At 35.8% G+C, this 19436-nt stretch overlaps 1 protein-coding gene across 1 annotated transcript; it reads right to left on the reverse strand.

Annotated features, from left to right (window-relative positions):
- Nucleotides 1–1921: 1921 nt before the first annotated feature.
- On the reverse strand, nt 1922–16474 carry LOC121874165 (ras-related protein Rab-32B-like). The gene is made up of 7 exons (XM_042378149.1): nt 16139–16474; nt 10747–10876; nt 8913–8969; nt 8505–8565; nt 7895–8078; nt 6207–6333; nt 1922–5569 (listed from the first exon to the last, which is right to left on the reverse strand). The coding sequence occupies exons 1-7, from the start codon at nt 16221–16223 to the stop codon at nt 5566–5568; spliced, it is 648 nt and encodes a 215-aa protein (XP_042234083.1). The 5' UTR covers nt 16224–16474; the 3' UTR covers nt 1922–5565.
- Nucleotides 16475–19436: the final 2962 nt, after the last annotated feature.

The following is a 19436-nucleotide window of genomic DNA, read 5'->3' on the forward strand; positions in this document are numbered from 1 at the left end:
TAACTGATGCCAGACATAATATACTGTATACAATTTACTCTGAATTTTGCCATGTCAAATGCAAATTTAAAAATACAATTTTGAGCTCCTTATTTCTTGGGATATATATATATATATATATATATATATATATATATATATATATATATATATATATATATATATATATATATATATATATATATATATATATATATATATATATATATATATATATATATATATATATATATATATATATATATATATATATATATATATATATATATATATATATACACATATATATATATATATATATATATATATATATATATATACACACACACACACACACACACAGTCAACCCTCGCTTTACGCGGTCCCACTTTACGCGTTTCCACGTTTAAGCGGTACCCTGCCGAACACGGAATGCTCACTTTCCACGGTGTGTGTACCCTTTTACGCGGAGAGTGGCGCGAGCAGGGTGCGCACAAGGTCGCCCAGTCATCAAAACATTACCGAGTTCTTCACCCACCACCCACCACAGCCGGCCCAAGTCAGTGATAGTGATAATGATAGTGCGGATATGGACTTATATGGACTTTGAGGGGTTTGACAAAGAGGCCCTGCAAGCCTCTGTGGTGGATAGTGATACAATTGATACAAGTGATACAGGTTAGGGCCAATAATCTGCCCTCTGCCTCGGAACCAACCCCCCATCCCCGTGTGCCCAGCCATCTTTTCTACTAATGTAAGTGTTAAAAAACCTAATATTATTGATATTTCTCTTAATTATTAATTGTGTGTGCATACCATCATAAAATTAAGAAGTTATTTTTACTACAAAGTAGGTATTGTGTCTGAAAAAGTGGAGTTTGAGATTGGCCGGTCTCTATTTCAATTAAACCCATATGTTATGTTGTTCACTTTTCTGCAGCGGGCCGTGGGTTCAATTGACGCTTAAAATTGAGGGGTTCTTTGCCCTTATATATATATATATATATATATATATATATATATATATATATATATATATATATATATATATATATACTATATATATATATATATATATATATATATATATATATATATATATATATATATATATATATATATATATATATACTGCTATATACTATATACTATACTATATATATATATATATATATATATATATATATATATATATATATAACATATATGTATATATATATATATATATATAACAACAACTAATATGTATATAGCAACAACAACATATATATATATATAACAACTCTAACTATATATATATATATATATATATATATATATATATATATATATATATATATATATATATATATATAGACACACACACACACACACACACAGGCAGTCCCTGAGTTACGAACACCCACACTTATGAATGGGTCCCAATATATTCATCACAAAATTCTGTAACTAAAATCCCATTTTTACATTACAGTACTTATACTATTTAACATAACTTCATTTACAGTATTTACATTATTTGTTATGTAGGGATATTACTGTTGTTTCATATGGGCAGGGTTGTGTTTTAACCTAACCTATGGAATTAACAGTTCCGACTTATTAACAGGGTCCAGGAACGTAACCTGTTCATAACTTGGGGATTGCTTTATATATATATACTCTGTATATACTGTATAATATGAAAATACAATTCATATCTCAGTGGTGGGACACCATATGCCTCTGTACATAAGAATCCGATGTATGAATTGTGAATTATAAATTTTGAGTGATGGTCACTGTTAAAAATCAGCTGCTTGTGCTTTTTAAGTTTTCCAAGAGAAGCATGGAGAGTAGGCCAGGGCAATCAACACATTTCTCATGTGGGAATTTCCTAACCGAATAAAAATGTCTCTTACATCTTAAGAGTCGGTTGCACAGCTAAAAATATAAAAAAAATTATTTAAATCCATAAGTTTTGGTGCCTCAAGATTCATTAATGGTGAATCTTCAAGGATGAAACTCCAGGATTTATAATTTGCCAATCAAATTTTTAACAACAGTTTTCTTTTATGATGTCTTTGAAGAAACATGTCCAACCAGAAATTTCATACATGAAAAATAATACTATCATCCTCGTCCGATAAAGAGCAATATACCACTTAAGTAGGAATATTTATATAATTCTCTGTTGCCAAATACTGTCCACAAACCACACTATCTTTTTATATTAAAAACATTATTAACCCATTCACTGCAGCAGTTTTTAACACCCAGCACCCAGCTCTTGTGTGGCAGTTTTTTTTAATATTTTAATTTTACCAATGAATTGAGTACTCTCATCCCTGATTGCAAAAACATAAGTTGCTAGGAATCAATCACATAACACCTGCTATGTAGTACATGCAATCTACTGGCAAGTACTAGATAGTGCTGCAAGACTCCATGATTATGGTATTATATTAGTCATTTTCTTGTTTACAATAAACCAATAATTTAATATATTTATGCTACCTAGCTTATTTGCCTAATGACTGTCCAAACTAGAAGTGGTCATGCCAAGGGAAGGAGATCTCCTCCACTGTTCTTGATATCATTGTTTGTGTTAGCACATATCAACCAACTCATGAAGTCTATGTCATCTAATATATTCATTAAATAATCTAGATTTCTGAGGCTGTAAAAAGTTTTCATATAGGACTCAACAACATCTTGATTAATGCTGATGCATAAGAGGAAATAATTGACTTGATATATAGCAACACAGTGAAGAGGGCCTTATATTTACAAGCTGTCATGAAACAGTTATTCAAGTAATTTCTCTACAGGCAAGCACCTATGGTAGAGCTAATGACCTGTGTATCTTAAAAAAAAGCCAAGATCTGTACTGATATTAGAGTGAATCTTCATAGTGAGCAGTTGCTATGTTTCTCCACATCATTTTTAGCTCGTAGCCCACTTTTGTATCCCAGTCTTTTCACAGCGCTTGTCTAAATACATTTAATTATAAGAGTACTAGTACAATGCTATATATGATTACTCCTACCAAGCAGATCTTTGTCCATTGAAGGTAACCTTTGACACAATCACATACAAGACCATGATTAAAGGAGATATAACAATTATTTGAATTCATTCATATCTATACCTGTATACAGCAGTAATAATTATGCTGACTACAACATTCCTGAATTTAAAGCACTTTTTTTTTTACTGCAGTGGGTGATGCTTACAGAATTTTCCTTAAACATTTCAGATGTTGGTCCTCTTCCTACCCTCAAGGGTTGATGAACTTACAATAAACTTTGAAATTTTATATGAACGTTTAGTAATGGTTCACCAGTACTCTCAGCTAACTGAAGCTGGTGCCACTTGCTTTCACTGAGAAATATTGGGACTTCAATATGACATAGAAAAACTATCATAGGCAGTGATATGCACAACTATGAAACATTATTCAGAGTTCAGTAAAATTTAATACTCTATATAAAAATATGCCCTTCATTCAACAAGTAGCTCTTACAACTAAGCATGTACTGTAGCTTGGGTAATCTTTCACCAGGCCACTGTAGCAATATCAAGACATTTACAAAGAAATACACTCAACAGTATCAAAAGACAAATGGCACTTGATCTTCATACAAACATACAGATGTTAACCTTAACATGAATGTCTGCTTCAGAAACATAAATTTAATCATGTATTCCGATGAAGCATTTTAACAATGCTCTAACTACAATATTCAAAGAAAGCTTAACCATATATTTTCCAACTATACCTGTATATAAAGATGTACAATCTTCAGCAAACTTTCTTGAAAGACTTGCTACAAAAGGCCAAAATCAGAGGCACTATTTGAACCAAAACCTATTTAGGTTATTGAATATTTTAAAAATCCTATAAGGATGGTAAAGATCATTTTGATTTGATTCTCCTGTTTAAAAGTAATGTGCAATAAAATTGTATCCTGAATTACATTATGATGTACAGTGACTACATTCTTTGTGCACTTACACAAAACATTAGGTTTGTCCACCACAAGATACTGATATTTCTCAGGTTTTAACCATACAGGATATTAATTTATCTACTAAGTTATATATTAGCAGATTGTTACCTTTGTAATCACATAACTTCCAGGCAATATTTTCATTTTCTTACAACAGCAACATTAAACATTAATATAAAATATCACCCTTTAGTTCTTTTTATGCTGAATGATAAATTTATTTTCTTGGCAGGAAGAATTATCAACAAGTTCCATGACAACTATCATGGTAGGTAAGCCTAAAGCCTACATTAGTCTCCCCAGCACCTTTAAAGATCCTTGTCTCAAATAGCAAGCACAGCTTATTATGTATTTTATTAAATAAAATACACCAAACCCCTTTTTTATCATTTTATATATACAGTATATATATACTGTATATATAAATATATAATTGGATTCTAGTTATATGCAAAGAGACCTGTCATTAACTGGTAAGTGATCTGGTTCATTCCAGACATCTGTTATCTAACAGGAATTAACATCCACCTGATTATTTTCTTGGAAATAATCACACACATGGAGTCAAAATATACATTCTCCTCAAAAAACATCTTTATGTATCCCTCAGAAATTTTACTCCCAAATGGTATATACTGTATAAATATCTGTTTAATATCATTACATTGTACTACTAAATATTTCAGCTCAGGATACAAATTCAGCTAATGTTAAAGTATTACTCGGTATTATGTTACTTTAAAATTTACAGCAGGATACATCCATAAAATTTAACAACTCATGTATATAAGTATTTAAAATCTTAAGCTTTTTGGGGAAGCTTACTGATATATCACTTCATCAACTGCATAAAACTAGGCACAAAACAATCCTCATATAAGGCTGTCAGTGCCACAACTTCCACAAAGCACATATTCTCAACATATGCTTTGAATTACCAAACAAGCAACTGCAATGTTGCTAATGCAAATATTTTCCAGCAATACTGGCTAGACAATGGACGGATGAGGTTTTGATCAGGCACTTGGCAAACACACAAATAAAAAAATACTAAAACACTAAAAAAATAAGGAATCTAAAATATCAGTAATTAAAGCACTTAAGTATAAAATGTGAACATTGTAAACTGTATAAATTACATAAAAAATCAATAGGGAATGCACTATTCTATTAAAATTAACTTATCATTAATGGAAGAATAATTCCAATACTGTACTTTTGGTATTTAAATTTTTTTTAAGAAAATTTTCAGTAATGACTAGAGTGTGCAATAAAAACAACAAACACATCCTTAAAAAATTACATGAACCAAACATACAGAATAAAGAAATGAGGATAATAAGGGAACTGCCTCAACTTAATCACAAATAGCAGTAAAAGCTGCCAGCTGCCCAACCTTTTAGTCTTCAAGATTCTCCAAACCAGCTCAGTTGCAACTTCCAGTAGAAGGTTCACACTTCCTTGGAAAAATTGCTGATGCTGTCAAAAATGATTGGTGATCAAAAGTACCTGAATGTGGGCCCTGAAAGCCACTGGAACCATCAGGTTCTCTTCACCTGTGCAGCTTCACCAAAATAACATCATTTTAACTCCTCATCTGAAAAACAATGAATATTGTGCAGTAAAGAACGTCAACTGAATATTTACTTTTCAAAGTATTGTAATAAATTTTACAAAAGATTTGAACATTCTAAATATGAAATTTAAGAATACAGTATAGAATTTTTTTTGTTTCATTCAATTTTCAATATACAGTACAGTATTACATGAGAGTTAATGAGGGAAAATTGGACCATTTGACAAGTGACACAGTGACTGTGTGCATTGTGGTGTGAGTAACAAGTGTATGTGTCTTCATGTCAGTTTGAGGAGTATTTTATAGGGTGATTGTAGGAGAATGATGACACAATGAAACTTTTGTTCTCTGGGTGAACATTTTCTTGCAATGTGCCCTACCAGCTGAGGAAAGTGCTATGAATGCTCACTGGTATAGTTATTCCTATGCCTTCCTGATACAGATTGCAAACTTAAAAAACCAGCAGTTACATGTGGAGTTTGATTAATGTTTAATCTAAATTAATGTCTCGAGATAGGTCAAACTGTCAAAATTTGAGTTGCAACCTTCAATTAAGTTATTTCATCAGCCTGTAATAAAAAGCTATTGGTTCCCTTTTGTATTCACGTCATTCGTCATGGAAATAGATTATGCAGTATATCAAGCTTTAAAAAATTACCTGCAGCAATACGTTGTAGGCTTCTCCGGTGGATCCTCGGGAGCTAGAGTTCGGACTATGGGCATTGGGGCTTGAGAGTTGGATCTCACTTCCAAAATACGACCAACAAGCCACTTCATAGCATCTCCTAGTTTTGGTAGAAAATTTTTCAAGATAAATATAACTCTGGCAAGGGATAAAAATGTATAAAGAACACTAAACCATTATAAATCTGTACAATTACATGTTCAGTTCCCATTGTAGAACAAGTTAGGAGAGAAAGACTAGATTTGCCTGCAGATGGTGAGAAATAAAGACAGAAGAAAACCTAAAAAAATTATGAATAAGATAAACAATAAAATGGTACGGGTAAGTAGAAGGAAACTGGAAGAGGCTTACGAAATAGCATGAATGAAAATTCAAAGGAAAATAAGAAGTTATATCTCCGGTAGCTGGAATCTCTCTTAGTTGGAACTGAAATTTTCTTGAAAATTTCTCTCAATTCCGGGTTTGTGGGAACAATTTTCTGAGGCTAAAAGTCAGGTGGATTTTCTGGAATTTTTTTTTAAAAAATCAGGAAACTCTCCGTTTTTGGCCTGGGAATGAGTTTTCAGGAAGTTCCAAGAGATTGCAGCATGCTCCAATGCATCCCCCACATGCCTGGTGCATGGGTGGCCTAGCTGCTTGAATTGCTTAGTTTATATTCTGCTGCCACTGTAGAAGGTTGTTCTCTCGCTAGCTGATGCTTTTGCATACAATTTGTGTTGTGCAGTGTTGTACATAACTGTACCAGAACAAAATCAGCCAAGAATAATGTTAAGAATCTAAAAAGTGATTACAGTTATGTATACTCAACTGTACATTCAGGATGTGGGAAACACTGGAGCACCTTAGCTTTTGTCTTAATTCAAGACATCTTCAGGTCATGAGACCCACTAATCCCTCTCCCCAACAATGGGTGACCTGACATTGCATCAGGTCAGGTCAGTAACATGGCCCAATGATCCCCCAACCCACCTCCATCACAAGTGTCAAGACACGATTACAGTTTGCATAAATAAATACGGGTTTGTGTCAGATGCGTCGTTTAGATTTTTTCTCTTCTTTTTTTAAATACCTTATACTGTATTCATTTAACCAAACTTTTAGATAAACTATTCAGGATTATTTGGTAAAAGAAAAAAAAATGCATCTAACTTAATTAGAACTGATTTTATTGACTCAGGTATCAACATTTCCTTGGGGTTTTTTTATAAAAGAATGGAGTCCTCATCATTATACCATGTCAAAATAGTTTGTTTAAGGATCACTTACTGGAAATATTCTTGTACCACATGGTCAGTCCCCCCCCCCCCCATGCAAGGGTTGTGTCACTTCCTCCCATCCACTGTATCTCACTGCCTCACACTCATATTTTGTTTAATGATTGTTTTTTCAGGAACGCATCCCATCATTATACGAGGGATACCTGTACTGTACTGTAATTGGTTTTGCTTGCTAGGTGTCAGGGCCCAGATGCATGCAAATTCCTGGTGAGAGCTGGAAAAGAATGTCAGGAAATTTCTGTTTTGAATGTTTGTTTGGGAGCTCCATGCTATTGGGTAATCATGGTTAACCCGTGTAAGCTTAAAAAATGGTTATAAAACAGTGATGATGATGATTGGACCCACTCTTTTGGGGATCACCCAATAACAACACTGCAAACATACCTATATTGATATCTTCTTTGGCTGATGTGAGGAACCAGGCATCAATGCGATGTTGTTTGCAGAAGTTAGAGATGACTTCTGGCTGTATACTGATAGTATCTATGTCACACTTGTTGGCCAACAAAAGGACTGGTAGAGGACGGCCATCACCCAGAGTCACCTTTTCACGAATGTCACTAACCCACTGTAAATTATTATTATTGTAATCAGATTAACCTTACAGTACATGTAATTGGATGTTCTCTTACAGGTACAATATTTTATGTGAAATGGTATCGTTTTTGATAAAAGCTATATTTACAAAAAAAAGGCAAAGATTAAGCTATGAAAATCCATTTTATAGCCAAGGGAATGAGAGGAGAAACCTGAGATATACCCATAAAACAGGGGTAAACTAGATAGTCATTATGAACAATTAAGAGAGAATGAATGGTAGCAAGTGAAGAAGGCTGATATTTCTTAGGATTTCTGGCCACCATGTGCAGAGGTGGGAATGGATTGCAAGAGAAAAAATAAAATAATATAAAATATGTTCTTTTATGCAAATATTACATACTATGGGTACTTAGCGTCACATACTAGTAATAAAATAGATTAAAGGAATACCAACCTTAAGAACTGCATCAAAGGTTGGTGGTCTTGAGAGGTCAAATACAACAATAGCTGCCACCCTGTAAAATAAATTCAATATATATATTTATATATATATATATATATATATATATATATATATATATATATATATATATATATATATATATATATATATATATATATATATATATATATATATATATATATATTTACTTATTTATTTATTACACCATATCATATACAGTAAAATATTCACATACATAAGGTTAAGAGATATTCCAGAGTAAGTTCTTAACTAATAATTATTATCATTAAACTAACAATTACTTTCACTTGTCTAATCATTGATAAGGTAAACCATGGTAAATGTAATCTCCAAACACTATTAACTTACATCTAAATTTGATAAAATGAACATACTTACGCATATTTGTAATATACACGGGTCATATGACCAAATCTCTCATGCCCAGCAATGTCCCTGGAAAGTATATTGGTAATGTAACAAAAAGTTTTTTTCAAAATTGAGTCTTTTACAAATACCCTGTATAGGTTGTAATATTATCATCCCATGAACAGTCCCCCATTCTTCTATTTGCAAATGAATGAATCTGTGGTTACTGTACAGTATAATGAAACCTCATCATCTCATACAATATGGGGCAAAAGTGTGGGTAAAAATTAGCCAATAATTTGAAATATATGAGTAAAATTTACATGTGGCTTTCACAGGATCTACATAACAAAATGAACAATTGAACCGGAAATCCTGTTTTCTAGTAAAACACACACCAAAGTGGTTCCTACAATAATGGCAACTTACTGGGAGACTAGAATCCACATTTGTCACCAGAGTAATATATTAACCCAAGAGGGGATTATACTCCTAAAACCAGAAGACTCTAGATATTAAAGAGACTTGTACCCCAAGAGAGTTAACTTTGTATTATTTCCATTTATTAAGGCTGTGAGGTTTTAATTCTCAGACTACCCATTTCTATGCAGCGTTATGGTGTTTCTGTGGAACTTCAAGAAAACTCAAAGCCCCAATAAGCACTGGATAATATATCCCTTTGGAGATAAAATGGGTTAAATCCTCTCTCACACCATGAACCATGTACAGTCAGCCAAATGAAAATGCAACAAAATGTTTTCGTATATGGAGGCATCTGGAGGGGCCCTCCGTAGTAAACATACATACAGTATAGCATTATTATGAATGAATCACTCAGAAAAGCTACAGCATATGTAAAGAATGCCATGATTGGCAAAAGCAGTTAGTATCAGCAAAACCACATGTCTCCTTTAAATATGTTACTTGAAACCTATCATTGATTAAGATATGTGAGGAACCAATCAATTAGGGATGTTTCAATCAAAAAATGAATACAAGTCCTAAAAACAGGAAGAATGTAATTAACCCTCTCGTACATGCATTGAGTTTTTAAGTTTCCGTGACCACAACAAAAGCCATATTCAGAATCAAGTCTGGGGTCCACTGACCTGATCCTGAATACTATCAAAAAGATTATCCCTAAACAACTCAGGAGACAGGTTATGTGACCTGATTCCTTTGTTCTATGTTTTTCTCCCTTGCTTTGTTCTGTTAGTTAGCTGAAGAGGGTCCTAGCATACCAGCTCCAAGATTTTGTCTTTTATTTCCCCAATGTGGGTTTTTACTTCATTTACCAATATGACCATTACATTTTTGGAATATCATCTACATATTATCAGCTCACCTCGGAATGTACAGTGAGTGCTACATTTATTTATTACTGTATTATTACTGTATGTATATTTTAAAAAAAATATTTATATTTTCACAGTACAGTAATTATAAATAGAATATTCCATGTAGCAGCTAAGGCAACCTTTTGGAACCTCTAAGTTATTTTGCATTCATTCCAAATTCAAATCATGTAATTAATTTAGGAAAAAAACATACAAATTATGCCAAAATCCATATTATAACAATTATGATCATGTAAACAATGCAAGGCACCTCTATGAATTCTAGAATACTTTTCACATTAGAAAATAAATTAAATTCAAATTATTTCCTCTCTCTAACCCTAAATTGCAAGGACGCAAAAAACAGATTCCTTTTAAGACCTAAAACCAAACTCTTTTCCTTGGTATGCAAGTTAAAACATAATGGCATCAGTATAAATTTTCTTAATAATCAATATTACCACTAAAAACTGTTTATTTTCACAATCCAAACTGAATGGTTGAGACAATTATATTTTACTACAGACCACAGCTGGACAGTGACTTTAGTCTTGGCATCCCAGTCCAACGTCTTGACAGCAAAATCCACACCAATGGTCAGCTTGTAGTAAGGACTAAAGTGACCTTCTGTGTAGCGTCGAATCACAGCTGTCTTCCCTGTTTATCAGATGAATACGTATAAAAAAATGTACAACAATTGTAAATTTATACAATATTAAAAATACTGCATCAACAGGCTGAGGCAAACTGTACAGTGTTGTTGCCACACAAATGGCCTTCTAAGTGAATGTCTCCAACAATTGCCACATTACATCATTTACCTGACACTGTATAACATAAATCAACCTAACCTGACAATGATTTAATATCTTGTACTTAAGATAAGCCAGTTATGTTTGACTTGATTAGGTTAGGTTGGTTCATCTTATCTCAGATAATTGATACAATGTAACAGCTGCTGGAAGAATTCAATTGAAAAGGTAGCTGGAAGTATTTGGTCACAGAATGCATATGTCTGACAACAAGAATTCAAGCCCAGAAATGGTGGCTGGTGGACATAGTGGTTACATATGCATAAGGAAACACCGGGAAAAAGGGCACAGATTAACAGTGACCACGGATTCCCAAGTAAGCTTTAGGCATTACCCCAAAACAGACCTGACAAAAATACTCATTACCCCAACATAGACTTTGAATTGTTTTTATTCATAATTTTTTCGTTAAGTCCACTGTCTTCATTGTCATGCTTTGCATAATTGGAAATAAAACTATTTTATGACCAAAAGTGCACCCAAAAAATGCCAAATTACTCCAAGAAATGTTGATCTGACCTACATTATATACAGTATGCCCATCTTGGAGTATAAGAAGATGATAAAAGAAGACAGTGATAAAGTATTCAATATTTAAATAATAGTGTAATGACTAGTGTAATGCCCACACCCAATCTGAACAGAATCCCATTCAAAATCATACACAATTCCAACAGGTCCCAGTCAAATAGCCGATGATTATTTGGCCAGGGAGCACTGTCAAATAACCACTTCATACGAAAATTCGCCCCATCCACTAAATGCCATTTGAAGAACTTGAACTGTTGACAAACACTTCCCAGCAACTTTTCCATAACTAACCAAATATACAGTACCTGACTTAAACTAACCTAATGTGAACTGTTGATAAATGGTTCTCAGCAGCTTTTCCATACCTTACCTAATATATCAGTACTGTACTGTATAGTACTTCCATCCTAGAATAGGTAGGTTAGTTGGTTCACCTTATCTACAGTAAATCATAAAATACACTGTATAGCAGTTACTGGAAATGTCCGTAAAAGGAATGGTCACTGAGAAACACTTGTTTGGTGTAAGAAACACTTGACTCTTAAACAGTGAAAATGGAACTAGTAGGACATTGCAGGTGAATATAGAATAGTGTTCAAAATGGATTTTTTTTTACACAAAGTGCAAATATCCATAATTTGGGGGGATTCTCAGAGTACGGTACTGTACAGTATTACTTTCCAACAGGCAACAAAGAGTGGTATTAATGGAGCACATTCTAAATGGAAAAAGGTTCTCAGTGGAATACCACAAGGCTCTATCCTTGGACCCACCTTGTTTGTGATCTACATAAATGACATACTCTGTAGATGAAAATATATCATGCCATTTTGTCAAGTTTGAAGACTACACAAAGATATTTGGGAAGGTAGTAAGTCAAGATGATGTGGCAAAAATGCAGAAAGACCTGCATAAGCTGTTCAAACAGTCTCGAGACTGGCAAATGCTTTATAACATTAGGGTTACAACAACCCTAATCACATATACCCTGTATTCTCTTAATAACACTTTCCTGGATACTGTGAATAAGGACAAAGACCTAGGTGTTGTGATAGATTATTCACTGAAGGCAGCACAACAAGAAGGCAGCAGTGAGAAAAGTAAATAGAGATTTGGGTATTATAAAGCATACGGTTACAGTCCAACTCGGCCCATGCATACCAAGCATTGGTCAGCCATGGTCAAGACTCAGAATGTGACTGATCCTGTAATCTAACACCAACACAGAGGACGACCTCACTTTGCCTGGAGACTTGACAACAATAACCTGACGAAATATGACGGTTGAGGATGACCTGATCACGAGATCAGAGGTTGACATTCCACAACAATGTACCCACAGAAAGCGACCTCACTTTACCTGGAGACCTGACAAAGATTACCTCACAAAATATGTCGGTTGAGGATGACCTGAACACGAGATCTGAGGTTGACGAGTTCCACAACAATTTAAATAACGAGTTTCTTAATGCACAAAGGCAGGACATACCATACAGAACACTCGGATCAAAAAACAATGACCCCAAATAGATAAATAATTATTTAAAGAATATTATTGGCCAAAGGAAGGTTATAGGTTGGAGAATAAATCGTGAAGTTTACCTCCGAGATTATTATAAGGTATTGGCCAGTAGGGTTAAGACCAAGATAAGAAAAGCAAAGAGGAATAATGAACTGAAGGTAGCAAGGGAGGCAAAGTTAAACCCCAAGGGATTCTTTCAAATGTATCAAACTAAAACACCAGACAAGATTGGATCAATACCGGCGAGCTAACTGATAACAACAGAGAAATGAGTAATAATCTGAACAGATAATTTTCAACAGTTTTCACCACTGAAAATTAAACAAGATACCCGAGACACAAACTATATAGAGACAGTGAAAAAAATAGATTAAGCGAGATAGTAGTGACAAGTAACGATGTTAGTAAGCAAATAAAGTTAAAGCCTATTAAGTCGCTAGGTCCCAATGAGATATTTGCCAGAGTATCAAAGGAATGTAAAGAAGAGCTTAGTATGCCCCTAGCAAATTTGTTTAACGTGTCATTAAAAATGGGTGTAGTACCAGAATCCTGGAAGACAGCAATTGTTTAACATCAATTATAGGCAAATTGTTGGAAGCAATAATTTCAAACTTTATTCAAAATGACCTGGAGAAGAACAAGTTACGAATGTGAATTATGGTTCAGTGATCAAGTTCTACTAACATACTCATAAAATTCGTCCTTCATACCGATTGAACCCTCGGTATTTAAGATGAGTTGAGTTGGGTATTTAAGATGAGCTGAGTTGGATATTTAAGATGGGCCGAGTTGGTTATTTAAGATGGGTCGAGCTAGTTATTTAAGATGGGCCGAGTTGGTTATTTAAGATGGGCCAAATTGGTTATTTATGATGGGCCAAGTTGGAAATGGGCTGCTTTGAAGGTGCACCAAGCATACAGTACCTTCAAATATAAAAATAGGAAAATGCCCCTTCAACTGTACAAATCTCAAGCACATCCCAGTCTGGATTACTGAATACAATACAGGTATGGAAACCTTACCTCCAGAAAGATCTAACATCACTAAAAAATATGCAACACACAGCAACTGAAATGATTCTGGAATTAAGTCATCTCGATTGGAATTAAGTCATCTCGATTATCCAAGTAGACTGAGGGCCTTAAACCTAACAATCCTTCAGACAAGGCATAATGGGGCAGATCTCATTGAAACATTAAAAATTCTGAAAGGGGTGGAAAACATGAACCCGGGACGTAACTACAAGTTCGCCAAGTTATCATGCAAAACAAATAAAAGGAAATACTTCTTCACACAGAGGGTGGTAACCCTATCAATCGGTTTACCAGCTCAAGCTGTGGAATCAAGAACAGTACAGTACTGGGCTTCAATATAGCCCTCAACAAAATTATCAAGAACAATGGAGGGGGATAGGAAGGAAATGGTTCACAAATAGGGTGGTGGACGAGTGGAACAAACTTAGCAACTTTGTAGTAAGTGCTGGAACGCTGAAAGTTTTAAAAGTTGGCTAGATAGATTTATGGATGATAGAGAGTGGTAGTAACTCTCGACAGGAGCTGCCATGCACAGCCCAAACAGCCTATTGCAGACTCCTTATTTTCTTATGTTCTTCTTATGTTTTTATGTACACAGGACTGGGCTGCTTCCCTTGATATGGCCACCTCTAGTGAGTGGCTATTTGGTAAACAAGGTAAATTATTTATAGAAGGAAAAAACTACATTGATAAAAATAAAAAAATAATAATTCCTGCACTTCAAAAATTTGTGGTTAGAAAGATTTTTTTTCAACAGAGAACTAATCTAAAATAAGTGGTGTAGGTGCATATGAGATGTAAACAACTGTTTTAGCCCCCCACAAAAAAAATTCTTTGGTTACTACAGATTAGGTTTGATTTGGCTGGTTCATTTCACCTGCTAAAAAATTTGGTAAATTTTCACTAATGCACCGGTCTTTGTTTGGAAATTAAAAATATGTTTTTCCGGTGTTATTTGATGAGTTTCAAACGAATTTGATATTCATTTCAGCCGGAAATAAATAGTTTTTGAGATCCCCATCAATCTTAATGATTTTTTTTACGAGTAAATCACATAAATAAAAAACCAACAAACCAACAAAACCAAACCTAACCTGACCTAACCTAACACTATTTTTCTGATGAAGCTCTGCAATTGACGTTAATTATCTCGATCACAATGTCGGCACAGCTCTTTCCACCTGTTCAGCCATATCTGGTTATTGTGGTACTGAAAAATCAAATCACCGCTTCCGACGCACCCGCGCATTGTCATTGGGTATGACAAAAAACTCTTGCCCAATATAGCCAATAAGAAACTCCCACACCAACCCCCGCACATGTGCTGTAGACGCTTAAGAAGCCAACACGGAGGTGCGGAGCACTGCGTGATGGGTGGTCAGACCTTCTCTGTGAGACGTAAACAACAAATGGCGACACTTGTGACTGACCAAATCAAATAATATTGAAAAATTAATATATCGGTTATCCTTAATTTCCGGCAGAAATATCACATTACAAAAGGGTCTTAGAATTGTCAAAACATTATGAAAAACATATTAATAACAGCAAGAGAAATACCGGTGCAAGATTGAAAAATCGCCAAAAATTCTTGTTGCAAAGTCTCTGACCAATTTATAAACTCTAGAGATCACATGCCCCAAATAGGAATTGGAATAAAATTATCGTTTCGTTCATCCACCAATTTAGAAGTTGAAAAATCACAGAAAGTAGTATTTGCGAAAGAAATGAAGGTCAGAACCGTTCAAAACAATAACAAAAAATCGGAAAAACATTTCAACCTAACCTAACCTAACCCACCTAAAATTCGCTGGATGACCGACACAAAATACTATGGATAATAAATTGGCGTCCCTTCTCTTAACATTTATCAATTTTGGTTTATCATAAACACTTTCTCGACAGCAGTTCCGACAGATGTAAGAAATCATGCAATTTTGGAATACGAAAACATTTGCTTTACATCGTTAGTATATACTGTACACCTTAACTAGTAAGCAGTATGATCTTGCTAACTCACCTACGCCAAACTCGCCAATAACGAGCACCTTAAACTGCAGCTCCCTGGGTACTGTGCTGTGTTCCACGGGGGCCACGGCGGTCATCTTGCCTTGTTACTACGCCTGGAGCCACCAACACCCGCGCATCACTAAACACGTTCCTGGAAATCCAGTCATGTGACGAATATTTACCTGCGTCGGAAGCCTTCATATAATACTTCACAGCTTCAGCTCATGAAACTAAACAATCAATTTGGTCGTATTAAATTCTTGCAATATTTATGGAAGCGATATTATTCTTTTTTTTTTCAATTTAGTTTTACAGTACGATTAGATTACGATATATTGCGGTCACAAGTCTGAAACCTAATCACACCTTGGGACAAGTCTTTGTTTACGGTGGTCTCACCTGTGCGCATGCGTGATAGATCCCTTTCAGGTGTCACTTGTGAAATTTCGAAAGGTGAAGAAGCCTAAAGAGGAATTGCTGCAGCTTTTCATTAGGAACGGTGTCTAAAAGTATTTTTGGTTTACATATAACTGAAATATTTTTATGTTCCGCAATTTAAACTCATAGGATATCATATGTTGCGTACCAGTGCATTACACAAGGTCAACATTGACCATATTTTTTAGTTTATTGTGAAAATATCGTCCATAGAGGCTTCTAGACTGTAGTTTCTCTGAATATGTACATTAAAAATCATTAACAATGCCCTAGGTGCCTAAGAAGGTTTTTCGCAAATATCAAAGTAAGTCCCTGGTGACTGGAAAATGGCTTATGTGAGTCCTATAATCTTTTTTACTTTTTACTTTTTACTAGAAAGGCGATTGTCAATCCATGAATAATTATAGACCAGTGGGCCTGACCAGTATAGTATGTAAAGAACTTGAGAGCATTATCAGAGACGCCACGATGGAACATCTACTGCGAAACAACCTTGAAAGGATTGCCAACACGGTTTTATGCCGGGGCGCTCCTGCTTAACACAATTGCTCAAGGTATTGGATATTTGGACACATATTCTGGAATGGAGTAGTAATATAGACAATATATACCTAGATTTTAACAAGGATTTCGACAGTGTACCCAATGAAAGGCTTAAAATCAAACTGGAAGGGTACGGAATTCGGGGAAATGTCCTAGCGTGGATAGAAGACTTTCCACATGACCGCAAGCAGTGTGTGGTGGTTAATGGCACAAAATCATCATCCGTACCTGTCACAGGCGGGGTACCACAGGGCAGTATATTGGGCCCGCTGTTGTTTGTTTGTTTCATAAATGACATGCCTGACGTTGAACACTCCTCCATACAAATGTTTGCCGATGACGCCAAGTTATTTCGGGAAATCAAGAACCAAGCGGACTGTGAAGAGCTGCAGAAGGACCTCTGTGGGCTCCAAAAATGGTCGGAGAAATGGTTGCTGAGATTCAATGTCACGAAGTGTAAGAGGATGCACCTGGGGCGTACCAACGGTAAGGATGCGCATCATATGTCCCAACGGGATGAAGAAACTGCACTATTTGAGACTGAATGTGAGTTGGTTGAAAATGTTCAAAGGAGGGCCACCAGACTGGTGCCTTCCCTTCGGCACTTCAGCTGAGAGATTGGAGCGCCTGAACTTGCCTAGCTTATTTATACTACAGACGGACAAGGGGTGACCAAATTGAGGTGTATAAGCATCTCAAGGGGTACTACTCAGTCAAGTGTCCTTACTTGGAGCTGGCGGACGCTCGCCCCACAAGGGGCCACAGCTCAAGATTGAAGAAGCCGCAAATCCAGAAAACTGTGAGGACAAACTTTTTTGGAGTGAGAGTTATGAACTCTTGGAACAATCTCCCAGAAAGTGTTGTGACGGTACCTAGTGTGAGCTCTTTCAAGACAAGACTTGACCAACACTGGAGCAGGTTTCAGGTACATTCAGGAGCCGGTGCATGCCCAGTACATGCTAACAGTGCGTAACAGAGACGTGACCGATCGCCCAAGCGGCTAACGAGCCGATCTTTTGGTGAAGAGGACAAAAGAAAAGGAAAAGTAATCAGAGACGTGGCCGATCGCCCAAGCGGCTAACGAGCCGATCAGTGGTAAAAAGGATTTTTTTTTTAATTGGGTCCCCCCCCCCCCTACATCCTTGTGTAAGGTGAAGCGCCGAAGCGTTTATAGCGCCCAACAGGGAATCATGCTAAGTTCATGCTTGCCTTATGTCTCTTGAGTTAAGGGCGTAGAAGCCTGAAGCCTAAAGAGTCAAGGGCGTAGAAGCCTGAAGAGTCAAGGGCGTAGAAGCCTGAAGAGTCAAGGGCGTAGAAGCCTGAAGAGTCAAGGGCGTAGAAGCCTGAAGAGTCAGAAGCCTGAAGAGTCAAGGGCGTAGAAGCCTGAAGAGTCAAGGGCGTAGAAGCCTGAAGAGTCAATGGTTTATGTCTAAGCAAGTTATTGGAAGCTCCAACAACTTGTCCCTGAATACGTATTCGCAACTTTCGATTTACAGTAGGTACCTACTTTGCTGCTAGGTGAACAGGGACCAAGGGGACTAGGACGAGTGTCCAAACAACTTCCGCCGGCCCGGGAAGGTGAAAAGGATAAAAGTAAAAGTAGACTTGACCAACACGAGCAGGTTCAAGTACATCCAGGAGCCGGTGCATTCCCAGTACTTGCCAACAGTACGTAACAGAGACGTGACCGATCGCCCACGCGGCTAACGAGCCGATCGGTGGTGAAGAGGATAAAAGTAAAAAAGACCGACCGACCATGCGGGCGGCTAAGTGATCGGCTCGATCATTGGCGCAGAGGATAAAAGTAAAGAATCATAAGCAAATAGCCTCAAAAAATCCCTGAAATCGGTAAATTTTCAAAAATTTCTAGAGGGGCTAACAAATCATCTAGTTATCTGAACGCCCTTATTAAGACCCACTAGCATAGTTGCTTGATTAATCTTCTCAAAAGAAAAGTAACAGACGTGACCGATCGCCCAAGCGGCTAATGAGCCGATCAGTGGTGAAGAGGATAAAAGTAAAGTAAAAAGTAAAGGATCCGAGAACTTCAGTTCGTTGTCAACATACACACCGAGGTCTTTTTCACATTTTGTGCTTTGTTTATATCACAGGATCTTCTTTAACTGGACAATCAAATTTGCCATTCACTGGTATAATCATTCTTGGTCCTCTTATAACAAACGTAAGCAACAGAGAGCGACACACGTAGTCACCGTTTATGCCATACTAACGTAATTTCTGTTAATTTTTTTAATTATTTTTTTTGCCCCAAAACTTTCATTGTGAAATATCAAGAACAGTTTTCTGCTGAATGTTTCAGCTGGTTA

The sequence above is a fragment of the Homarus americanus genome, unplaced genomic scaffold (assembly GCF_018991925.1).
Source record: "Homarus americanus isolate GMGI-L3 unplaced genomic scaffold, GMGI_Hamer_2.0 scaffold49667, whole genome shotgun sequence".
Lineage (NCBI taxonomy): Eukaryota > Metazoa > Arthropoda > Malacostraca > Decapoda > Nephropidae > Homarus > Homarus americanus.